Source organism: Oncorhynchus masou, chromosome 33 (assembly GCF_036934945.1).
Source record: "Oncorhynchus masou masou isolate Uvic2021 chromosome 33, UVic_Omas_1.1, whole genome shotgun sequence".
In the NCBI taxonomy this organism is placed as follows: Eukaryota; Metazoa; Chordata; class Actinopteri; order Salmoniformes; family Salmonidae; genus Oncorhynchus; species Oncorhynchus masou.
Genome location: NC_088244.1, coordinates 38,003,848 through 38,030,786, shown reverse-complemented (window position 1 = coordinate 38,030,786; position 26,939 = coordinate 38,003,848). Strand labels below are relative to the sequence as shown.

Genomic DNA, 26,939 nt, shown 5'->3' with positions numbered 1-26,939 from the left:
ATTAAGATGCTACATCTGTACTGCAATCTCACATAGGCAAATGCATACATGCATACATGAATTTCTCACCAATCACTAAAGAGTAGGTTTGAATGGCAGGAACCCTGTTACCGAGATTTACCGGGATTTACGGCACAAAACCACTCCCTTTTCCCGGGATAAATAACTACGAGAAACGGCTAAATTATAATCAATTATTTATACGAACAGCATGGCGTGAAATGGAACTGTTAAATTATAAGCAGTGGCTAAATGTGGCTTCTCTACGGCCTCCGCATGATGAATCATCAACACTCAGTGTGGGGACAGACAGCCCATCTCAGTATGGAGCACATTTCACAATGCATGTAGACCTGTCATCTATCGCATCATGGTAACTTTTTGTCTTGTGACAGACAGGCCTATATTTACCCTAATACAAAGACTGAATGCACGTCTAATTTACCCATCCCCATCGGGGTCTCCTTGTTTTTTAATTGTAAAGATTCCATTTTTTTAATTGCAGCTGCAGGGTTTTAAAACAGCCTATCACTCGAATATCGTTGTTTTACATCAGTGCACTCAGTCTTTCTCCCTCTCCATCAACTCCATTCAAATTGCCTCCGAAATAGACAATCCTGTTCTAGATTAATATACTGTACGATATATGTATAGATGTCCTAGCCTACCTCTTTCAGGTAGTACATTCAATGTAATATTAGTCTTATATTTAGCTAATTAGTGATGGGTTATGCATAATAAGGTTCTAGCTTATAGCCCCGGTCTCTTGCGCAATACCCAAGAACCTGTGCTCCTCTGGCCTCCTTAAAACAAACTGCTCCTTAGCTCTTGGAGTCCCATGCAGAAAAAGCTAGACTAGAATAGCTTGTGGACCAATTTTTTTGTTTTTGCATTTCTTATACCAATAGACTATTCGAAGAAGGACGCAAGCTCTTTTTTTCTGAATGTAAATACAGCAGCCAATAAGACTCACAGGTAGTTTGAATGAAGAGCGAACGCGCGATGGCAGTAGGCCATAGCAGTTATTTATTCAGACTCACCCATTGCCTTTCAAACCTCCTGAAGAGAAGTGAAAGCCTCCTGCACCTAATTCTAGTCCTGTATTATTCAAGGATGTCATTAGAATGATGATGCACAGGAGGTTGGCGAGAGAGAAAGAGGAGGTAGGCTAATAACATTAGGGGAAATATTATGAACGGTACATATTCGTCAGCCTACTAATTATACAAATAGTCCCTATTATATTTCAGCCTATACTTGTAACTTTGTAGGCTGCATGTGCTGCACCAGAATTACATGTTCTCTCTCTGCTTTATCATGGTTTGAACGATGTGCGTAATTCCGGCCCATATCATACAGTATAATACAATACAGTACAGTAATACAGTTCACTCTCAAATAATTTTGCCTACTGGAGCTAGTTTAATTTATTTAACCAAGAGAGCATATAGCTAAACTGCATCTATGGGTTTTTATGTTATTCTGTCGTTCGTAATGTGCAGTAGCCTTTATCATATTGGATAACGGCACAATCATTTGAGCATTTTTGGGCTTGGGCTCATTAAATGCCGTTAATGTAGGCCTCATTAAATGTCGTTAATGTAGGCCTCATTAAATGTCGTTAATGTAGGGCTCATTAAATGTCGCTAACGTAGGGCTCATTAAATGTCGTTAATGTAGGGCTCATTAAATGTTGATAATGTAGGGCTCATTAAATGTTGTTAATGTAGGGCTCATTAAATGTCTAATGTAGGGCTCATTAAATGGTGTTAATGTAGGGTTCATTAAATGTTGTTAATGTAGGGCTCATTAAATGACGTTAATGTAGGCCTCATTAAATATCGTTAATGCAGGGCTCATTAAATGTCTAATGTAGCGCTCATTAAATGTCGTTAATGTAGGGCTCATTAAATGGCGTTAATGCAGGGCTCATTAAATGTCGTTAATGCAGGGCTCATTAAATGTTGTTAATGTAGGGCTCATTAAATGTCGTTGATGCAGGGCTCGTTAAATGTTGTTAATGTAGGGCTTATTAAATGTTGTTAATGCGGGCTCATTAAATGTCGTTAATGTAGGGCTCATTAAATGTCGTTAATGCAGGGCTCATTAAATGGTGTTAATGCAGGGCTCATTAAATGTCTAATGTAGCGCTCATTAAATGTCGTTAATGTAGGGCTCATTAAATGGCGTTAATGCAGGGCTCATTAAATGTTGTTAATGCAGGGCTCATTAAATGTTGTTAATGTAGGGCTCATTAAATGTTGTTGATGCAGGGCTCGTTAAATGTTGTTAATGTAGGGCTTATTAAATGTTGTTAATGCGGGCTCATTAAATGTCGTTAATGTAGGGCTCATTAAATGTCGTTAATGTAGGGCTCATTAAATGTATTGAATGCTTTTCAATGGCACTTCCGGGTTTTGGAGGGAAATACCGGGTTTCCCGGGAGAAAAGTGAACCCTACTGGATGTGAAATCAGGCAGAATGCAGTTGGTTATATTCAGATCACGTTCCCTCTCCCCCACCCTCACATTAAATTCTCTCCCCCTCTCTCTCTCTCTCTCTCTCGTTCTCACACATCACTCTCTCTTTCCCACTCATTCCCCTGTTGAATGCCGTCCAAGAGATGTGCCTTATTATTCACAGATTTCATATTTTACTCTCGTTCTACACTTCCCTCTCTCCCTGCTCCCACCCTTACCCCCTTTCCCTCTACATCTATTCCTGTCACTCTCTCCCTCCCTATCCCAGTTTCTCTCACTACCCTACCTCCCCCTTCCCTCTCTCCATCTCCCACCCCCTCTCTCTCTAGCTCTCTCTCTCTCTGTCTCTCTCTCTTTCTCTTCTCCCACACCAATTAAGGCAAACTCAAGCACTCATGTGCTCCTGCATTTTCTTTTAGCCTCATGGCAAAATGTGTAGAATAGCAGGAAATTATATTTAAAACAGCAAAAACATTATCTAATCCTCATGGCAAATAATGAAGAATAGCATGAGATGAGAAGCACATTTTTCTCTCTGCCCTATAGCAAAATGTATAGCATTGCAGGAAGGTAGGTGCCCCAGGGCCCCAAATTCATTAGTCCGGCCCTGGGCAAATTGGCACTAAGCAGTAAGTAGTCCCTCGTCTGATTGTCTCAGGGGGAGGTTATTTCTGTGTTCTGGCCTGTGTGTGTGTGTGTGTGTGTGTGTGTGTGTGTGTGTGTGTGTGTGTGTGTGTGTGTGTGTGTGTGTGTGTGTGTGTGTGTGTGTGTGTGTGTGTGTGTGTGTGTGTGTGTGTGTGTGTGTGTGTGTGTGTGTGTGTGTGTGTGTGTGTGTGTGTGTGTGTGTGTGTGTGTGTGTGTGTGTGTGTGTGTGTGTGTGTGTGTGCGTGCGTGCGTGCGTAGGGGTGCTGCTCTGTTTACCAACCTGTCTGCCTGTCCTGTTCTTCACCACTGTGTGTGTGTCTGTGTGTATCCTGTGCAACACCGCTGCAGTATGTAGCACACTCTCTCTCACACACACACACACATACACACACACACACACACACACACACACACACACACACACACACACACACACACACACACACACAACACACACACACACACACACACACACACAGTGAGAGCACACAGAACACACACACAGAGCACACCCACCTGCAGACGGAGTGCATGTCCATGGTTGTCTGGGGGAGGAGTGTGTGTGTGTGTCCTTTTCCATCCCGTGCCTCCCTCACTGTACAGCTACAACATACACACCACCACATTAAAATCAGATTGCCCTATCTATCCCTCTCTGGCAGTATCCATCCACCTCCCACCTCTCAACAGTATCTATCCACCTCCCACCTCTCAACAGTATCTATCCACCTCCCACCTCTCAACAGTATCTATCCACCTCCCACCTCTCAACAGTATCTATCCACCTACCACTTCTCAACAGTATCTATCCACCTACCACTTCTCAACAGTATCCATCCACCTACCACTTCTCAACAGTGTCCATCCACCTACCACTTCTCAACAGTATCCATCCACCTCCCACCTCTAGACAGTATCCATCCACCTCCCACTTCTCAACAGTATCCATCCACCTCCCACCTCTAGACAGTATCCATCCACCTACCACTTCTCAACAGTATCCATCCACCTCCCACCTCCCAACAGTATCCATCCACCTCCTACCTCTCAACAGTATCCATCCAACTCACACCTCTCAACTGTATCTATCCACCTCCCAACAGTATCCATCCACCTCCCACCTCACAACAGTATCCATCCACTTACCACCTCTCAACAGTATCAAATCAAATCAAATGTATTTATATAGCCCTTCGTACATCAGCTGATATCTCAAAGTGCTGTACAGAAACCCAGCCTAAAACCCCAAACAGCACTGCAGGTGGAGAAGCAAGGTGGCTAGGAAAAACTCCCTAGAAAGGCCAAAACCAAGGAAGAAACCGAGAGAGGAACCAGGCTATGAGGGGTGGCCAGTCCTCTTCTGGCTGTGCCGAGGTGGAGATTATAACAGAACATGGCCAAGATGTTCATAAATGACCAGCATGGTCAAATAATAATATATATCTACCCACCTCTCAACAGTATCCATCCACCTCCCACCTCTCAACAGTGTCCATCCACCTCCCACCTCTCAACAGTATCCATCCACCTCCCACCTCTCAACAGTATCTATCCACCTCCCACCTCTCAACAGTATCTATCCACCTCCCACCTCTCAACAGTATCTATCCACCTCCCACCTCTCAACAGTATCTATCCACCTCCCACCTCTCAACAGTATCCATCCACCTCCCACCTCTCAACAGTATCCATCCACCTACCACTTCTCAACAGTATCTATCCACCTCCCACATCTCAACAGTATCTATCCACCTCCCACCTCTCAACAGTATCTATCCACCTCCCACCTCTCAACAGTATCTATCCACCTCCCACCTCTCAACAGTATCTATCCACCTCCCACCTCTCAACAGTATCTATCCACCTCCCACCTCTCAACAGTATCTATCCACCTCCCACCTCTCAACAGTATCTATCCACCTCCCACCTCTCAACAGTATCTATCCACCTCCCACCTCTCAACAGTATCTATCCACCTCCCACATCTCAACAGTATCCATCCACCTCCCACCTCTCAACAGTATCTATCCACCTCCCACCTCTCAACAGTATCTATCCACCTCCCACATCTCAACAGTATCTATCCACCTCCCACCTCTCAACAGTATCTATCCACCTCCCACCTCTCAACAGTATCCATCGACCTCCAAATCTCAACAGTATCCATCCACCTCCCACCTCTCAACAGTATCTATCCACCTCCCACCTCTCAACAGTATCCATCGACCTCCAAATCTCAACAGTATCCATCCACCTCCCACCTCTCAACAGTATCCATCCACCTCCCACCTCTCAACAGTATCCATCCACCTCCCACCTCTCAATCATGCTGCTTTTTTCCATGGAACCTGCTGTTTGGACCTGGAAACTATCAACAGTCAGATGTGCCCCCTATTCCCTGACCCTGCCTGAATCAAAGGCTTATTTAAGTTATAATGCCCAAGAAGTCGGTGTTTGGAAGATATATTGGCACGGTTGTTGTTTGGCCCGAGATGAAGTCAAGGGCGGGCAAACTGTGCCAATATATCCTCCAAACACCGGCTTCGAGGGCATTATAACTTATATAAGCCTTTAAACAACGGGTTACCAACATATTCAAATAATGGATATGTCAGAGAGACAGACAGTAAAGTTTATACATTTAGTTGAAATCTAAATGTTAGTTTAAAAGAAATGTGAGATAATGTCTAGATGCTTTTATAGTGGAGATCAAGTTTATAAATCGCCTGGCTGGGCTGACGAGACAGTGGATTGCGAGGTCCGATGGAACAGAGTGAACACTCCCTCTCTGTGTGTATGTGTAGCTTGGCTGTGTAGTGTACATCCCAGCTGTGTGTGTGTGAGATGAATGTGGCAAGGGCTTAAATCGGAACTATGACATCTCAATGAAGGAGTCAGCACTAGCTTAACACTGTTCAAACGTTCAGCCGCATGACGTTGTGAAGCACAGGTTATAAATATTAGACCTAGGCCTATTTGTAGTCTTATAGGCAGCCTTATAATGCGTTTGAGCCACTCAGTTGTGTTGTGACAAGGTAGGGGTGGTATTCAGAAGATGGCCCTATTTGGTAAAAGACCAAGTTCATAGTATGGCAAGAACAGCTCAAATAAGCAAAGAGAAACGACAGTCCATCATTACTTTAAGACATGAAGGTCAGTTAAAAACCTGATGGGGCTAGGGGTTCCCAACTGGGAACCTCCCCTCCCCCTCCAGCCCCCCACGGTGACGCAGGAAAATTTCAAGAACTTTCAAAGTTTCTTCAAGTCGCAAAAACCATCAAGCACTATGATTGTGAGGACTGGAGCTGGGAGATGGGAAGCAAGTACAGGGAGTGAATAAATAACCGACATGAAACAATCAAGGACAGTGTCTGGACAGGGAAAACATAATGACAATAATGCTGACACTAGGAACAAACTGAGTAACAGACAGATATAGAGGGGGCAATAAACAAAGTGAAGGAGTCCAGGTGAGTCCAATGAAGTGCTGATGAGCGTAATGATGGTGACAGGTGTGCGTAATGATGGGTTACCTGTCGCCCTCGAGCACCAGAGACAAGGCGTGACAAAGATGAAACTGGCTCTCATGAAGACCGCCACAGGAAAGGAAGACCCAGAGTTTATTAGAGTTACCAGCCTCAGAAATTGCAACCCAAATAAATGCTTCACGAAGTTCAAGTAACAGACACATCTCAACATCAGCTGTTCAGAGGAGGCTGCGTGAATCAGGCCTTCGTGGTTGAATTGTTGCAAAGAAACCACTACTAAAGGACACCAATAATAAGAAGAGACTTACTTGGGCAAAGAAACAGGAGCAATGGACATTAGACCGGAGGAAATCTATCCTTTAGTCTGATGAGTCCAAATTTGAGATTTCTGGTTCCAACCGCCGTGTGATGTACAGTGGGGCAACAAAGTATTTAGTCAGCCACCAATTGTGCAAGTTATCCCACTTAAAAAGATGAGAGAGGCCTGTAATTGTCATCATAGGTACACTTCAACTATGACAGACAAAATGAAAAAAAATCCAGAAAATCACATTGTAGGATTTTTAATGGATTTATTTGCAAATTATGGTGGAAAATAAGTATTTGGTCAATAACAAAAGTTTAACTCAATACTTTGGTATATACCCTTTGTTGGCAATGACAGAGGTCAAACGTTTTCTGTAAGTCTTCACAAGGTTTTCACACACTGTGGCTGGTATTTTGGCCCATTCCTCCATGCAGATATCCTCTAGAGCAGGGGTGTCAAAGTCAAATGGACGGAGGGCCAAATAAAAAATTTAGCTACAAGCCGAGGGCCGGACTGTTCGAATGTTCATTGAAAATTTTTTAAATGACGCATATAGTCTAGTGAACCTAATTGAACCTACTGAAAACCTAACAAATATATTCCAATATGATCAGATAAATAAAGCAATATTTTCTTATGGCTCTGTCAGTAATCTTTAATTTTCAACAGACACAAAAGACAAATTTCCTTTATATAAAAATCCCCATAACATGAACATTAAATGAAAGAAACCGGTATTCAAGGCACCATCAGTAGCCTATATTTTCTATTTTAGCAAAAGTGGGCTAAATTTACTTCAAAGAAAAAAACAATAATAGCAATTTTCTATCATCCACTCAACTGAAATATTTTTAAAATATAATTGGATTGAAATACAATAAAATAAAGTGCAAAAATCTATTAATCAAAAACAACACTTTGTTTAAGGAGAAGTAACATGCAGTGAAAACAAATATTAAACTTGAACTTTTAAACTTGAACTGAGTAAAAACTCTAAATATGTGATTGCACAGTAATGTTCACTTGTTTGAGGTTGAGGGTGATACTTGGTGGTGTCCCATCTTTTCCACAAGTTCATCAATGTTCGGGGTAAGGCTCTGAGCTGAGGAAATCCTCAGAATTGAGTGGAGGTGTTCAGCAGTAAGTCGACTTCTGTGTGATGTTTTGTTCAGGTTCATCAAAGAAAAAGTTGTTCACACAGGTATGTGCTGCCAAACATAGACAACGTTTGAGCAGCCTGGATGCGCAGCTGGGGCATTGTGTCGGGGAGGAAACGGGCGAACTCCGCAGCACCCACTGCCGCATATTTTGCCCTCAGTGCATCATTGCATTGGAGGTCAATCAACTCCATTTGGAGGTTTGGTGGTGAGCTTTCCACGTCAACAGCAAATGGGTTACCGAGCAGTTCCAACCTGCTTTTTTGTGCTTCAAAGTCAGCAAATCGGCGTCGAAAGTCAGCGGCAAGCATACCTATTTTATCAGCCAACTGTGCGCTCGGGAACGCACTGGTAGAGAGCTTCTCTTTCATGGTCTGGCAGCTGGGAAAGTGGCTCAAATTTTCTTTCCGCATCTGCGTCTCCCACAGAGTCAGTTTGGTTTTAAATGCCTTCACTGTACTGTACATATCAGAGATGACATGATCCCGACCCTGCAGCTGCAAGTTCATTGCATTCAGATGACTCGTAATGTCACACAGAAAAGCCATTTCACACAGAAACATTTCGTCTCGGAGTTGTGTTGTGTCTTTCCCTTTGCTGTCCAAGAACAGACAAATCTCCTCACGAAGCTCGAAACATCTTTGAAGCACCTTTCCCTGGCTTAGCCATCGCACCTCTGTGTGATAAGGCAAATCACCATGCTCCGTTTCTAACTCCGTCAGAAATGCCTTGAACTGGCGGTGATTCAAACCTTTGGCTCTGATAAAGTTAACTGTGCGCGTGATGATGCTCATTACATGCTCCATTTTCAAGGCTTTACCGCACAACGCTTCCTGGTGTATGATACAATGATAAGCTGTCAGCTCACCTGTCGCGTTTTCCTCTTGCATCTTTTCCCGTATCTTCGCCACCAGTCCGCTCCTGTGTCCACACATCGCAGGTGCTCCGTCGGTTGTCAAACCCACGAGTTTTTCCCAAGGCAGCTCCATCTCATTTACACATCTTGACACCTCTTCATACAAATCATGCCCCGTAGTTGTGCCATGCATAGGACGTAAAGCCAAAAACTCCTCTGTCACGCTTAGGCTGGAGTCCACTCCGCGGATGAAAATTGACAACTGGGCAATGTCAGAAATGTCGGTGCTCTCATCCACAGCCAAGGAATATGCAATGAAATCTTTTCCCTTTTTCACAAGCTGCTCTTTTAGATTGATGGACAACTGGTCTACTCTCTCGGCAATGGTGTTTCTGCTCAGACTCACATTTAAAAAGAGTTGCCTTTTTTCTGGGCAAACTTCGTCACAAACTTTAATCATGCAGTTTTTGATGAAATCCCCCTCCGTAAATGGCCGGGCTGATTTAGCGATCTCTTCTGCCAAAATAAAACTGGCCTTGACAGCAGCCTGGCCTTGTGATTTGGCTTTTTTGAACAGAGCCTGTCGAGATTTGAGGCCTCGTTTTAATTCCTCTGCCTTTTGTAGCCTTTGTTCCATGTCCATATTCTTGTTTTTGTCCGCGTGTTTCGTTTCGTAATGTCGTCTCAGATTATACTCTTTCAGTACCGCCACACTTTCTCCACACAGAAGACACACAGGTTTTCCAGCTACCTCCGTGAACATATACTCCGACTCCCACCTTGTTTGAAACCCCGGTTCTCAGTGTCCACCTTCCGTTTTGCCATTTTTGATGGGTATCTGAAAGTTAATTTTACTGTGATGCTGACGACTGCTGTGCCAATAAATATTGAAATGAAGCAGCCTACTGCTCGGTGCGTCACCGTTGCATTGTGGGAAATGTAGTATTGGTGCGTGTAAAAGATCTGCGGGCTGCCGGCTTGCTGCGGTCTGCGGGCCGGTTCTAATAATAAATCAAGATCATCCCAGGGGCCGTAAAAAACCTTCTCGCGGGCCGGATGTGGCCCACGGGCCTTGACTCTGACATATGTGCTCTAGAGTAATGATGTTTTGGGGCTGTTGCTGGGCAACACGGACTTTCAACTCCCTCCAAAGATTTTCTATGGGGTTGAGATCTGGAGACTGGCTAGGCCACTCCAGGACCTTGAAATGCTTCTTACGAAGCCACTCCTTCGTTGCCCGGGCAGTTTGTTTGGGATCATTGTCATGCTGAAAGACCCAGCCACGTTTCATCTTCAATGCCCTTGCTGATGGAAGGAGGTTTTCACTCAAAATCTCACGATACATGGCCCCATTCATTCTTTCCTTTACACGATCAGTCATCCTGGTCCCTTTGCAGAAAAACAGCCCCAAAGCATGATGTTTCCACCCCCATGCTTCACAGTAGGTATGGTGTTCTTTGGATGCAACTCAGCATTCTTTGTCCTCCAAACACGACGAGTTGAGTTTTTACCAAAAAGTTATATTTTGGTTTCATTCTCCCAATCTTCTTCTGGATCATCCAAATGATCTCTTGCAAACTTCAGACGGGCCTGGACATGTACTGGCTTCAGCAGGGGGACACGTCTGGCACTGCAGGATTTGAGTCCCTGGCGGCGTAGTGTGTTACTGATGGTAGGCTTTGTTACTTTGGTCCCAGCTCTCTGCAGATCATTCACTAGGTCCCCCCGTGTGGTTCTGGGATTTTTGTTCACCGTTCTTGTGATCATTTTGACCCCACGGGGTGAGATCTTGCATGGAGCCCCAGATCGAGAGAGATTATCAGTCGTCTTGTATGTCTTCCATTTACTAATAATTGCTCCCACAGTTGATTTCTTCAAACCAAGCTGCTTACCTATTGCAGATTCAGTCTTCCCAGCCTGGTGCAGGTCAACAATCTTTTTCCTTTGACAGCTCTTTGGTCTTGGCCATAGTGGAGTTTGGAGTGTGACTGTTTGAGATTGTGGACAGGTGTCTTTTATACTGAAAACAAGTTCAAGCAGGTGCCATTAATACAGGTAACAAGTGGAGGACAGAGGAGCCTCTTAAAGAAGAAGTTACAGGTCTGTGAAAGCCAGAAATCTTGCTTGTGAGTAGGTGACCAAATACTTATTTTCCACAATAATTTGCAAATAAATTCAGAAAAAATCCTACAATGTGATTTTCTGGATTTTTTTTCTCATTTTGTCTGTCATAGTTGAAGTGTACCTATGATGAAAATTACAGGCCTCTCTCGTCTTTTTAAGTGGGAGAACTTGCACAATTGGTGGCTGACTAAACACTTTTTTGCCCCACTGTATTTGTGAGACGCAGCGTAGGTGAACGGATGATCTTTGCATGTGTGGTTCCAACCGTGAAGCATGGTGAAGGATGTGTGATGGTGTGGGAGTGCTTTGCTGGTGACACTGTCAGTGATTTATTTAGAATTCAAGGAACACTTAACCAGCATGGCGACCACAGCATTCTGTCGTGATTTGCCATCCTATCTGGTTTGCGCTTAGTGGGAATGTCATTTATTTTTCAACCGGACAATGACTCAACGCACCTCCTGGCTGTGTAAGGGCTATTTGACCATGAACTAGAGTGATGGACTGCTGCATCAGATGACCTGGCCTCCACAATCACCTGACCTCAACCCAATTGAGATGGTTTGGGATGAGTTGGACTGCAGAGTGAAGAAAAAGCAGCCAACATGTGCTCAGCATATTTGGGAACACCTCCAAGACTGTTGGAAAAGCATTCCAGGTGAAGCTGGTTGAGAGAATGTCCCGAGTGTGTAAAGTTTTCATCAAGGCAAAGGGTCGCTACTTTGAAGAATCTTAAATATAAACTATATTTTTGATTTGTTTAACACTTTTACTACATGTATTTCAATGTAGAATGTATAAAATTGATACCAAGAGATACCAAGAGACGACAAGAATACTATTTACACACTATTCACAGGGGAGAAAAGCAGGAACAATATCGGTGGGATCACCTGTTGTGACCTGGACTGTCAGATTACCCTGCTTGAGGACTGTGAGGTGATTGGTGCATTTCCCCCTCTTCCCCAGTGTACCAAATCCCCTAAGAAACTCCCCATTTGCATTCTATTTGTGCTACTGGTGCCTGTTTTGTTACGGAACTTAATAGAGAAGTCGTACACAATGAGTAACGTCAACTTGGCTATTTTCTATGTATACACTGTACTGTCAGGGAATACGGAAAATTAGTGTTTCACTTTCACTTTGTCCTCAGAAGAAGTGTGACCGTGCATGGCCTTGTGTGGCCTCTCGTCGACTAATCCCGTCACACAGAACCAAATACTGGGCGGCTGAGACTATTACCATAGTATTTTATCATCTACCATATTAAAAGCAGAGAGGACCACTGAGATGAAAGACAACAGAGGGCCCAGATGTTTCAAGTACTTTGTAGCCCAGAGGCATTTTACTGTTCCACTCTTACAGCAAAAGCCTCCAAACTACCGTTGACAAAATGTCTATTGGTACTGTGGCATGGTAATGTGGCTTGATACTTGTCGGTACGTATTCAATGGCTCTGTAGCCGACATGTTTGTGACAAACCTGGGAGGAGAACAGTAACACACTGTAACTCTCCAACATAAATTCCGATACCATTATGCTGTTGTGCAGACTAATATAACGACATTACTAGTTACATATGTCCTATATGTCTTCACTATGTCTGCTCTGCTGGACTTGAGGTTATGGAGTTGTGTGTGTGTGTGTGTGTGTGTGTGTGTGTGTGTGTGTGTGTGTGTGTGTGTGTGTGTGTGTGTGTGTGTGTGTGTGTGTGTGTGTGTGTGTGTGTGTGTGTGTGTGTGTGTGTGTGTGTGTGCGCGCGTGCACTTTTCCATGGCTACTGTTCAACGTTGAGCACTTGGCCATGATTACCGGTTCACTTCCTCTTCCTGTTGTTGTGGGTTTAATCATTTGTCCCTGACAAAGACAACATCATAAAACAGGAGAGAGGGGTAGCCCCTAGCCACACATAAGGACATCCATCAGTCAGCTACTACCATCAAACACTGGAACTGGATGTTTGGGTGGGGGGCAGTGGGGAGGGGAAAGGGAAAGGGAGACCTAGGGATCACGTTGGGTTCACTTTACTTCTCGTGACCCCTTGAGACGTGGGGGGAAATATTACCAAGGGTCCTGGTCTGTGGGAAGAGACTGGAGATGAATTAGACCTTTGAGGAAGTGAGATACAACAGAGGGAGTGGATAGAGAGGAAGACGAACGTTTGGAAAAAGAGGAAGAAAAGGCAGGAAGAAGCGAAGCACAGGAGATCAGAGACGAACGGGGATCAGGAAGTGAAATGAAAGGAAGCAGGGAAGAAGAAGAGAAGAAGGAGAGAGTCTCTCCTCTGTCTGCATGTGGTTTAGCTGCTGCTGGCACCGTCCTGTGATTCCTGTGAAGCCACTAGAAGGCATCTTGTTTCTAATGTCTACCAGATGCCCGCTTGGTGATCTCTTCTCCTATCCTCCTGCCTCTCCTGTGCCTCTGTCTGTCTGAACCCCACAAAACCAGAGCGCACGCGCACACACGCACACACGCACACACACACACACACACACACACACACACACACACACACACACACACACACGCGCGCACGCACACGCACACACACACACACACACACACACACACACACACACACACACACACACACACACACACACACATTCAGGGCCAATGAGAGCAGGGCTTCCTCTCTTCCTCCTCCTGCACTCCATCCCCACCACAGTCACAGCGAGGGATGGAAACATGACACTGACCCTTACCATACCAACCAGACCATCATGGAAGCAGCAGTAGTATTTGACAAATTTTCCTGGGGCAAAGGAACCAATGGAATAATCCCAAAAATGCATATAGTCCCGCTCATCTGTCCCACTCCAGACAGGCTCAGGCAAACACTCAAATTTGAACGCAGGCTTGCAATGGACCTGAAAAATACCATAGGAGTGGCACGAACAACAACCACCCAGCTCGACCACCACTCCATTCATGGATTATGAACGATGCATTTCAGCACTCCGGCTCTCCTGTGGGAGGCCTGGGCTAAGATAATACTTGGCTGCATTTGGCCATTACGGATAAACATTGCCGACAGCTTTCTCCTCTGTCTGTCTCACACGCACGCACACACACGGTACGCATGCACGCACACACCGAACAAACGTCATGCTCTGCTCTGCACACCAGTTGGCGGTTTGGTTTGATTTGGTTTCAGCCACATGGTAACACGGTACACACTCTACTCTACCACTACACCCCCCCCCCCCCCCATCCAGCTACAAAGCTCCTTTTGTTTGGTTGCACTCAAGGAAAATGGGAAAGCACGCAAACCTTTTCAGAGCTAAATCAACCAAGAATGGCTGTCTGTAACCAATAGTAGGGTTTTCCCTCAACATTTTGCATCCATTTTCCCCATCTGGAAACGGTTGGCCACGCAGCCTCCCCACGCCAGCCTCCCTACTCTGACACACAAACACACTCACACGTACGCAAGCATGCCCACAAACTGATCCCAGTTTTCCTACACGGTACATTAACGGGGATAACTGGGCCCTGATCCTCCCATTAGTCAGATTAGGTCCTATATCGTCCTATCAGTGCTAACAGTGCAGATACAGGGAGGTGGTTCATTACCGGCTAACCCCCAAGTTTCAGAAAGCTTATGGTGACTCCCATCTGATAACACACCTGCTCATATTATCTCACATGACTGATCAGATAAGTGTCTATTTTAGGTACAGCTGAACACATACACCTACAAGCAGGGATGTAATGGAGGGTAAACACACATGAACGTAGTACAAGACGTTGCGTTCAAGACAAGTGGGTGGTAGAAATGAAGTCCTAAGAATATTAGAGTATTTGTCAACAGGCCAGGTGTCATTTACCAGGTGATTGAGTGTTCGACCAAGTTGCTTTTTAATGTCACTGAAAGGACACCTGAAACCCTGCCATCATGTATACTGGAACAAGCAGCAGACCAGAACATGGATATTTATATTCCAGGTGGGACAAACCAGACAGGTTAGGTGAGGCCCTGTTTAGACTGGCAGGCGAGGGTTTGTGGACACACACACACAGGCTGTGTGTGGATACAGACTGACAGTCGTAGACAATGGACAGATGAAGTGTTTCAGGTCGTCAAGGCAAAAGGTGGCAATGGAGTAGAGTTAGGTACCCAAACAATTCTTTACAGAAACATTTCAACAAAACGAGGATGGAAAGGTGTGAGGTTTCAGGTCTCACCTGCTCTGTCTCTTCCTCCTCTCCTCTCCAGGTGGTCTTGTGTGGGAGACCCCTGCTCCCAGTCCTCTAGCCCAGCTGGGTCCAAGTGTCGTGGGCCTCCTGCCCCCTTCTTCTCCTCCAGGCTCACCGGGGGCTCTGTTGCTGCGTCATTGTTCTCTGCGGGCTGGACAGAGAGAAACACGGTCAGGAAGATCCCTCCTAAAGGAGAGTCAACAACTATGATCCTCGTCACGTCAAAATGTAACAACCATCAGAGGGGTTGGCTACAACAGCACAAACCGATCTGGGACAAGGCTGGAAAATAATTGTAAGAGAAAACATTAAGTCACATATCCTCCGCATTCCATCCTGAACTGTAATGCTCTTTCCAAGAAAAGTTTATCACTTGATGATCAACAATGGTACCACTGTTCCATTAAAACACATATCCTTAGTACTCAAACCTTGAACCTGGGGGAAGTATTTTCTAAGCCAGGAGGCTAAGGGTCATTCTTATTGTTCCCGGCAAAGTGGATTGGTCAATAATGGAGAGGGAAGCAGGGAATTATCACTCCTCTTCAGAGAGAGAGGAGGAGGAGAGAGAGGGAAGAGAGAGGGACGAGGGGTGGAGAGCGAGGGGTTGAGAGACCGAGAAGGAGAAAAAGAGAGGAAAGGAGAGAGAGAGATCATAATCAGTCAGTCAATACCCCCGAGAGAATGGAACAAGAAATAGAGGCAAGAGGGATATATACATATATATATATATAATATATATATATATAGAGAGAGAGAGAGAGAGAGAGAGAGAGAGAGATCATAATCACTGATGTTCTAGTTTTTATTACTATCTCCAGGGGAGGAAATAATTCATCTAAATAGATAGATAGTCACTTTGCTTTCAGACAGGAAGCAACTGGTCTCTGCAGTCCCTGTTGCCTTCTGCTCTGCTTACAATGTGATGAAGGCTGCCTGCTGTCCAAATCTTGGTTGTAATTAAATGTATGGCATTGGAGTCACAGTGTGCTGCTATTTCCTTTTCATTTCAGCCTGCTAAATGTCTGTCTTGTTAGCAATGTCTGTCTTGTTAGCAATGTCTGTCTTGTTAGCAATGTCTGTCTTGTTAGCAATGTCTGTCTTGTTAGCAACACTACAGTATTTCAGGACTTCAGTTCCACCCTCATAAAACAGTACTTGATAAAACTGTCGGAAAAAAAGCTAGCTCTTTAAAGAAGTGTCCACTCCTTTCGGCGTGTTACTACATCTGGAATTACTTTATCAAGAAGAGATCTAGTTCAAATGTAGCTAATTGGAGTAAGTGACGTCAACTGCAAACAGTTGCTTTTAAAGATATTCGGTTAACAATCTTAGTTGGTCTTTGAGGGCTTAAGTAGGTGGATAATGATTCTGGTTTTCAAACTAAAGTTGAAACCATCAATATATCCCATTCCTTCCCAGCTAACAATAAACGTTCCCAGTACTTTAGAGAACGTTCTCTTGAGAGTCTCATTAGGTCATTTACTACTGTTTTCATAGGAATGATCCCGTGATTAAGGAAGACATCCTCTTCTGCAAACCACTGGAAACCAGGACAACAGGAGAGGATCATTTTAAAGTACTGGACAGCTTTATGACATCAAATGGACTTTGGTGGTCAAGATGTGTTGGTTTCTGTACTGATGGCGCAAAAGCCATGGCAGGAAGACCTAGTGGAGTGGTAACGTGCGTGCAAGCAGTTGCTCCCGACGCCACTTGGTTACACTGCAGCATCCACCAAGAAGCTCTTGCGGCCAAGGGAATGCCTGACAGCTTGAAAGACGTCTTGGACATGACAGTTAAAAGGGTTATCTTTATTAAAGCAAGGCCCCTGAACTGTTGTTTATTTTCTGCACTATGCAATGATATGGGCAGCAACCATGTAACGCTTTTACAACATACAGAAGTGTGCTGGTTATCAAGGGGCAAAGTATTGACACGTTTTTTATTTATTGAGAGACGAGCTTAAAGTTTTCTTTACTGACCATAATTTTCACTTGTCTGACCTCTTGCATGATGAAGAGTTTCCTGTCTGGGTGATGTGTTTTTTTCGCCTGAATTATCTGAATCTAGGATTACAGGGACTCTACGCAACTATATTCAATGTGCTGGACAAAATTGAGGCTACGATTAAGAAGTTGGAGCTCTTCTCTGTCTGCATTAACAAGGACAACACACAGGTCTTTCCATCATTTTACGATTCTTTGTGTGCAAATGAACTCAAGCTTACAGACTATGTCAAATGTGATAAAGCGAAGCACCTGAGTGAGTTGGGAGCGCAATTACGCAGGTACTTTCCCGAAACAGATGACACAAACAACTGGATTTGTTATCCCTTTCATGCCCTGCCTCCAGTCCACTTACTGATATCTTTAACAAGAGAGACTCATCGACATTGCAACAAGCGGTTCAGTGAAAGCCACTGCCAGATTTCTGGACTGGGCTGAGCTCAGAGTTTCCTGCCTTGGGAAGTTGTGGGTAGTTGTCTTCCTTAATGCATGTATAGACTTACGGAGCTTCACATTTGTTTTGTTGTTTATTGAAAATGTACGCTCACCACGCTGCACCTTGGTCCTGTCATTTTGACGAGCGTGACAGAATCCTTTCAAGCACACCCTTCTCGTTGACCTGTGGTGAGTTATTCACAATTTTCGATGAACAAATAAGGTTTTATATGTAAGATGGTTAAATAAAGGAGCACAATTGTTGATTATTATTGTATTATTATATGTGCCCTGGTCCTATAAGAGCGCTTTGTCACTTGCCACGAGCTGTGTTGTGACAAAAACTCACACTCATTCTTATGTTTAATAAATGTATCGTATAGTGTGTGAATGGCAGGCTTACAATGATGGCAGAAAATAAAATGTTAAAGTACGCTGACCATGGTGCTAGAGGGGGTACACAGATGGAGGTTGAATGTTTGAAGGGGTACGGGACGATGAAAGTTTGGGAACCACTGAGCTAGACAAGTATCATAGGAACGTTGCAAGAACATTCATGTGTCCGGGTTTCTGCGGGTTAGGAGAAAATCCCATCAACGTCCCACCAGACATACACAGAACACGGTTGCCATGTTCTCAAAACACATGTATTTAATTGCATGTGTCCTCAGAATTACATTATTAATGTTCTTAGAAACATTCGATGAGAACATTGCTAGGACATTCATGTGTCCAGTGTTCTATGGGTTGGGAGAATAAACCATCAAAATCAAATCAAATGTTATTTGTCACATGCGTCGAATACAACAGGTGTAGACCTTACCATGAAATGCTTACTTACAAGACCTTAACCAACAATGCAGTTCAAGAAATAGAGTTAAGAAAATATTTACGCATTTCTCTCTGTAGCACCTTACGGTCAGATGCCGAGCAGTTGCCATACCAGGCGGTGATGCAACCGGTCAGGATGCTCTCGATGGTGCAGCTGTAGAACTTTTTAAGGATCTGGCGACCCATGCCAAATCTTTTCAGTCTCCTGAGTGGGAAAACGTGTTGTCATGCCCTCTTCACAACTGTCTTGTTGTGTTTGGATCATGATAGTTTGTTGGTGATGTGGACACCAAGGAACATGAAACTCTCGACCCGCTCCACTTCAGTCCCCTCAATGTTAACGGGGGGGGCGTGTTCAGCCCCCCTTCTCCTACAGTCCACGATCAGGTCCTTTGTCTTGCTCACATTGAGGTAGAGGTTGTTGTCCTCTGTCACGACTTCCGCCGAAGTTGGTTCCTCTCCTTGTTCGGGCAGCGTTCGCGGTCGGTGTCGCCGGTCTTCTAGCCATCATTGATCCACTTTTCATTTTCCATTTGTTTTGTCTTGTCTTCCCACACACCTGGTTTCAATACCATCATTTCATGTTGTGTATTTAACCCTCTGTTCCACTCATGTCCTTGTCCGGAATTGTTTATTGTAAGTGCTTGTGCACGTTATGTCTGGTGTACGACGTGTTTTGTACCCATTGTATTTGATTGCTTTGTTTACGGTGATTGTTATTATTAAACTGTGCCGTTGTAACACAGTGTTTGCTGCTGCACCTGACTTCTCTGCCGCCAGTATGCACCCCTTACATCCTCAAATATAAAATATATTTTGATTTGTTTTTTTGGTTACTACATGATTCCATATGTGTTATTTCATAGTTTTGATGTCTTCACTATTATTCTACAATGTAGAAAATAGTTAAAAAATATATATAACCCTGAAATGAGTAGGCGTGGAGTTGAAACTCTGTGTTGTGTATTGGTTTGGTATAACTGGCATAATCCTTGCTTAAATGGCAAATGTGAGACAGTTCAGACATGCTACTGTAAATATACACATTTCTGATATTCTGAGAATATGGCTACCATGTTCTGGGTAGATTTCCAGAAGCAACACTACCGCCAGGGCCATGTTTCCACAACAAATTAGGAATGTTAAAGAACAGAAATGCACGAGACCTGATGCGATTCCTTACCAGAGACACGTTTTTTTCCACATGGCAATATGTGGTGTGGATTTCAAAAAGATTCTCAGCTATCTAGAATCCTTACTACCGATTCCCATCTTTCGATGAGGAAATCGGACAAAAATCAAACAAGTTAGGAACTTTAAAAAATATGATGTGTTTCAATATGAACCTCGCCACATGGCCTATCTTTCATTGTAGTACTACATTAAAATGCAATTAAAATACAAACAATACAGTTGTATCTGTTGCCAAGTAATGACATTAACACGTATTGCTGAGAATCTGAGAATAGTGCCCTTGCACATCTTGTACTCAGAGCACCAGCATCAATGATGAACACCCTAACCACAGTCCCGATAAGAGATATTTCTAGGGCATGTGCTTATTGGGCCTGTATAGTTAGGCCCTGGCCAGAAGAAAGCCTATCCCCTCCTCCGTAGGTACTTATGTAGATCTGAAACTACTTGATATGTGTAATCAATAAGGGGAATTGCCTTTGAAGTAAATCTCAGTGTAGCAGGAAGATCTGACTGCTGTAGAACCAGAAGGTTGTGAGTTCAAATCCTAGTTGAGTACATGCTCCTGAGTGGTGCAGAGGTCTAAGGTGCAGCATCTCAGTGTAAGAGGCGTCACTACAGAACGTGGTTCGAATCCAGGCCTAATCACATCTGGCTGTGATTGGTCCCGTAGGGTGACGCACAATTGGCGCAGCGTCGTCTGGGTTTGGCCGTGGTAGGCCGTCATTGTAAATAAGAATTTGTTCTTAACTGACTTATTTAAAAGATATGGAATAATAATTACTGTATAAATGAACATGAACAATGTAATCATGTGTGTTAAATATTTAAGTTGAAGACACTGTATGTTAAAAGTACACGGTGTGGGTATCCCTTGCCAACAGACAATATTCTCAGACAACTGGACACAGGAATGTTCTCGCTACGTTCCCATGAAATGTGTCTAGAACCTTAATATCTTACATTCTGACAACATGGCAATCGTGTTCTGTGTATGTTTGATGTGACATTGGTGGAATATTGTCCTAACCCTCAGAAAACTGGACACATGAATGTTCTTCCAACGAAAAAACACTAGAATGGCAATGCAATGGAAAGCTGCCATTTTATGCACTCCTGACCAAGTTGGCTACTTTTGTGTGTTTTTTTTTTTGCGCTGATCGTTTCCTATGACCTAAAAGATCTTCTGGACATCAGAACAGCGATCATCAACCTCGATGTGGATGAAGATTTCTACTCCAACGAGTCGGTGGCGCAGGACATACTGCTGACCCCGGACCAGATCCCAAACCCGAAAGCGAGCATCCTGACAAAACTACATCGGTGAGAAAAATAGCAGGTTTCCTAGCTGTTTTTTTCTATATGTCGGCAGGATCGATCCGCAGCCTCGGAGAAGCTCAAGGCGTGTCTCTTTGTTAACAACTATCAAGGCACAAGACGAGACCCAGATGATGACACAGGAGGCAGATGGTTGGAGTATTCCAATGTTTAATAATCCAAAGGGGTAGGCAAAAGAATGGTGGTGGACAGGCAAAAAGGTCAAAACCAGATCAGAGTCCCGGAGGTACAGAGTGGCAGACAGGCTCGTGGTAACGGCAGGCAGGATGGTCAGGCAGGCGAGTAAAGAATCCAGAAACATGCAAAGGTCAAAACCGGGAGGACTAGAAAAAGGAGTGCAGGAAAAAACACGCTGGTTGACTTGACTAAACATACAAGACGAACTGGCAAAGAGAGACAGGAAACACATGGATAAATACACTGGGGGAAATAAGCAACACCTGGAGGGGGTGGAGACAATCACAGGAACAGGTGAAACAGATCAGGGCGTGACAACAACAGCTGGTGCGCGATCTCTAATATTAAGGAAGTCTCGAGGTTTTGCTCGCCTGAGTTAGAATACCTGATAATCTGTAGACCACACTATTTACCAAGAGTTTTCATCTATATTTTTCATAGCTGTCTATTTACCACCACAAACTGATGCTGGCACAAAGACCGCACTCAACGAGCTGTATAGGGCCATAAGCAAACTAGTAAATGCTATTTCAGAGGCGGGGCTCCTGGTGGCCGGTGATTTAATGAAGGGAAACTGAAATCCATCTTACCTCATTTCTACCAGTATGTCACCTGTCACACAGGAAGTACCAGTAACGCGATCAATACGGAAGTGGTCCGATGAAGAGGCTGCTAAGCTACAGGACTGTTTCGCTAGCACAGACTGGAATATATTCCAGGATTCATCCGATGGCATTGAGGAGTTTACCACATCAGTCGCTGGCTTCATTAATAGGGAAAGGGGGATACCTAGTTACTTGTACAACTGAATGCCTTTAACTGAAATATGTCTTCCGCATTTAACCCAACCCCACTGAACCAGAGCGGTGCGGGGGGCTGTCTTAATCGACACCCATGTCTTTGGTGCCCGGTGAACAGTGGGTTAACTGCCTTGCTCAGTGGCAGAACAACAGATCTTTACCTTGTCAGCTCGGGGATTCAATTCAGCAACATTTTGGTTACTGGTCCAACGCTCTAACCACTAGGCTACCTGCCGCCCCTCCATAAGTTCATCGACAACATCGTCACCACAGTGACTGTACGTACATATCCCAACCAGAAGCCATGGATTACAGGCAACATCCTTCATGACTGGCTTCACCACTGCTTGGTATGGCAACTGATTGGCATGGCAACAAGCTCCCTGCCATCCAGGACCTCTATAACAGCTCGGAGTCAACTCAAGTGGGAAACTAGAGACGTTGCTGATAGTGTGTTTGCGAGATGCGGGACAAAGGCAATTTTAAAACCATCGCACCGCTCCTGATGTGTTTACAGACATCCCCAATCAAACAAAAACATACTCTCTGAGAATAAGTGCACAGCTGGTAAATAGTTGCTTATACTATTAATATCAGTCCATCAGGTGGCTAGCTTCCAGCAGAGACTTCTATTGCAGTAACATTGAGCTTTGGCTAGTAATTACTTAGCCAGCTAGAAGGAGGAAGTAAGAAGCTAATGTTAAATGGAGCCTACCTCAGTCAGAGCAAACAAAATAGGCTAATAATAACGTTTCTTTACAGAGAGTAGGCTACTGAGACACACGGAGATGTGGTGCTCAGTGGTGAGACGGAGGTAGGCTGCAATGCATGCAGGAGTAAGCAGAGGAGACAGGGAGAGAGAGTGGAAGCAAGCAGCGAGATTGGTTAGTTACAAAACTTGGGGTCGAGGCCCCATGTGGGGTCCTCTGAGAAAATCTGTACTAATCTTATCCATCAACTTAATAAGATATGTTTCAATATGAACATCTCCACATGGCCTATCTTTCCTTATTGTCTGACATTAAAATGGAATCAAAATGGAAACAATACATTTCTAAAAAATATCATGTGTTATATCGGTGGTTGTTCATCTTATCTGGGGTTTAGTTGACCCATTACCCCCTTCTTCTTTTGTTACCGAAACATCACTGATATTCACACAGAATGGTGAGTAATATTCTAACAATGAATGTGAATGTGATATGATCATCTGTGTGCTCCATTGATGTCTGTTTGTGTGGGTCTTGATTAGGACTGCCTAGGAATACAAATGTGAACGCTATGTCATTTGAGAAAATGAGGTCTATGTGAAGGGCCGATGACTTTATGCAATTCGTCATTAAAACTGACTGAACAGTCGCTGATGCTACATGTCAGTGTGAATCATTTCTAATATAACATTAAACTGTATACTAATAGGCTGTGTGCTTGTAGATCGACTGAGGTGAATGAACCTACAGCAGCCAAGGCTGGGGACATTATATAGAAATGCAGTAAATGAGTTTCAACTTTACAAAAACCCATCAATTACATTTTTTCCCCAAAGAGAATTAACAACATTCTCCAGCAACTGTAATTTATACATTTATATGAGCTATTGATAAGAACTGGGTAAATGAGTAATCCATTTGGAGAAGGGGATTGTAACTACACGTAGCAATTGTTGAAGGTGATTTTTCCTTCCACAGTGAAATAGGACATCATTCTCATAATCTGCGTGGATGAAATTTGGAGACCTAAGTTATTGGCTTCAGTAGGGCTGACCCTGACGAATTGATTCATGCGTTTAATAATGTATTGATTATATGCCTGGGTTTATCTACGTTTCATTGTACAATTTGTATCATGTTAAATATTAGCCACTATCCGGAGCCACGTCAGTAATGCCGACATAGATTTATTTTAGCGTCATTCCATTCCGTTGATCTTTCTTTCCTCTGTCACAACCATGTAAATTGCTCATGAGGGTTGCTAGCAATAGTGGATCACATTAGGCTAAGGTTGTGCAATAATTTGGGACATGTAGCCTATCATTATGGAACTCAGACCGCACGTAGCAGGTTAAACCTGGAGCCTGGAGCACGGTTCACAAGGACTGGACCGTTGTCATACAGTTCCGTGATTAGTGAGAATTAGAGTAGACTATAGTTCAACCCCTATTTCCACCTTCCAATATCTTATGGATTTAACTTGAATATGACCACTTTCCGGATGAATCAAACCAGTGTATTTTGTATTCATCAATATTTCGTGTGTAAAGGCTCTCCAAACTGTTTTTAAAATATATTTGATTCATTCTTACTTTTCTAACCCCAAAAATCGGATTACTTTTCAATCTACCAGTTGGTGCTGAAACGGAAACGAATATGCGTAGATGGCTTTCTGTCATTGATCCCAATATTCTGACCCTGTTCTCTCCGTGTAATCTATTGAGTCTGTCAACAAACTTCTAATTAAAGGTACACCATATTTAAAGGGATGGGTTAAGATCAATGTACTGAATTACATTTATTCAGAGCGCGCGAAGTAGCCACACCTGCAGAGCGCGTTATGCGACTGAAAAGGGTACATCTGAATGCCGAATACTGAGAAGTGCATATAAAGGCATGTGTAAGAAGGGCATAAATTCTTAAGTAGGGATCGGGCCCATACAGTATATCTAAGCTACCTCAATTACCTCATACCTCTGCACATAAACTTGGTATACCTCTGCACATAAACTTGGTACTGGTACCCTAAGTATATAGCCAAGTTATTATTGCTCATTAAGTATTTAGTATTACTTTTGTTATTACGTGTTATTATGTTTCTATTATTTCTCTATTTTATTTCTCTGCATTGTTGGGAAGGGCACATAAGAACGCATTTCACTGTTTAGGAAGCATGTGACGAATAAGATTTGATTTGATTTCTTGCAACGTCCCATAAAACGCATCTAGAACAGTAATATTGTATATTCTGAGAACATTCTAGCCACTTTCTAGATAAGTTCCGCTTGACATTTTAAGGGAATGTTCTGCTAACACTAACAACAAAACAAGCAAAAAAGGTTATAAGGATTTTGCTAGCATAGAGGAGAACAAACAGGAGAACATTATGAGTAACATTACAAAAACGTTCTCTCTCTCTAGAATTGTTAGCTGGGTTAGTTGATTCTCAATGCTGGGAACTCTGAACTTCTAATGAGCTTCTGAGCTTTGAATCTTCTATTTTTATTTATTGTGTCACGACTTCCGCCGAAGTTGGTGCCTCTCCTTGTTTGGGCGGCGTTCGGCGGTCGTCGCCACCGGCTTTCTAGCTGCCACCGATCTACATTTCTTTTTCCATTTGTTTTGTCTTGATTGTACACACCTGGTTTCCATTACGTTATAATTTATTCCCAAGCGGGGGAACGCTTGTTCCATCTCAGACAGGGGATGAGGAGCACACAGGACTTCGCACTGGACTTCAGGACCCTGGCTGCCAGCGCGGGATGGAATGAGAGGGCACTGATCGACCATTACCGGTGTAGTCTACGTGAGGATGTTCGTCAGGAGCTGGCCTGCAGGGACACCACCCTTACCCTCGACCAGCTGGTGGATTTATCCATCCGGCTGGATAACCTGTTGGCCACCCGCAGATGTCCGGATTGGGGTCCGTCCATTCCATCCCCCAGCACCTCCGATCCTACACCTATGGAGCTCGGAGGTGCTGCTCTAAGGGTGACCGGATGGGGGGCCGTTTCCTGAACCACCTGTGGCCGCAGAGGGCACACTGCTGGTCGGTGCTGGAGAGGTTTCCCAGGGAGTCGAGGCAGCAGGCAGGGCACTGGTGGATCATCCCAGGTGAGTAGGCACCCGGCTCACCCAGAGCTCCCTATTGCGCACATGTGTGTATGTATAGAATTTCCCAGCATAAGGCGATAGTAGATTCAGGCGCAGCTGGGAACTTTATTGGCCGTTCATTTGCACTTAGATTAGGGATCCCTATTGTTCCTGTTGATGTGCCCTTCCCTGTACATGCCTTAGATTGTCGTCCTTTGGGGTTGGGCCTGATTAGGGAGGTCACAGCTCCACTATGTATCATAACGCAGGAGGGTCATGAGGAGAGAATTAGCCATTTCCTGTCCACATCAGGGGTGGAGATGGAGAATGACCGCATTTCAGCCATGAGTAATTGGCCGACTCCAACCACGGTAAAGGAGGTGCAGCGGTTCTTAGGGTTTGCCAACTACTACCCGAAGTTTATCCGGGGCTTTGGTCAGGTAGCAGATCCCATTACCTCCTTGCTGAAGGGGGGACTGGTGCGATTGCAGGGGTCAGCTGGGGCGGGCAGGGCTTTTGGTCACCTGAAGGCTCTGTTTACCTCGGCTCCCGTGTTGGCTCATCCTGATCCCTCCTTGGCATTCGTAGTAGAGGTGGACGCGTCCGAGGCTGGGATAGGAGCTGTGCTGTCTCAGCGTTCGGGTACGCCACCAAAGCTCCGCCCCTGTGCTTTATTTTCGAAGAAGCTCAGCCCGGCGGAGCGAAACTATGATGTGGGGGACCGGGAGCTGTTGGCTGTTTTCAGGGCTCTGAAGACGTGGAGCCATTGGCTTGAGGAGGCTAAACACCCTTTTCTCATTTGGACTGACCACCGCAATATGGAGTACATCTGGGCGGCGAGGAGAATGAACCCTCGCCATGCAAGGTGGGCCATGTTTTTGTTTTCACCCTATCCTCCTAATCCTATCAGGTTCCCAGAATGCTAAGGCAGACTCATTGTCCCAGATGTATGACACAGAGGAGCGGTCCACGGATCCCACTCCCATGCATCCGGCTTCGTGCTTGGTGGCACCGGTGGTGTGGGAGGTTGACACGGACATTGAGCGGGCGTTACGTGCGGAGCCCACTCCCACCCAGTGTCCAGTTGGGCGTCTG

At 44.4% G+C, this 26,939-nt stretch overlaps 1 protein-coding gene across 3 annotated transcripts in view; it reads right to left on the bottom strand.

The window, feature by feature from the left end:
• The window catches only part of LOC135528488 (rho guanine nucleotide exchange factor 25-like), a 133,507-nt gene that overhangs the window by 103,176 nt on the left and 3,392 nt on the right, over positions 1–26,939 (bottom strand). For all 3 annotated transcript variants that reach the window (XM_064957601.1, XM_064957602.1, XM_064957603.1), the window contains exon 2: positions 15,246–15,408. In XM_064957601.1, coding sequence (XP_064813673.1) covers positions 15,246–15,408 — 163 coding nt within the window. The remainder of the gene's footprint in view (positions 1–15,245; positions 15,409–26,939) is intronic.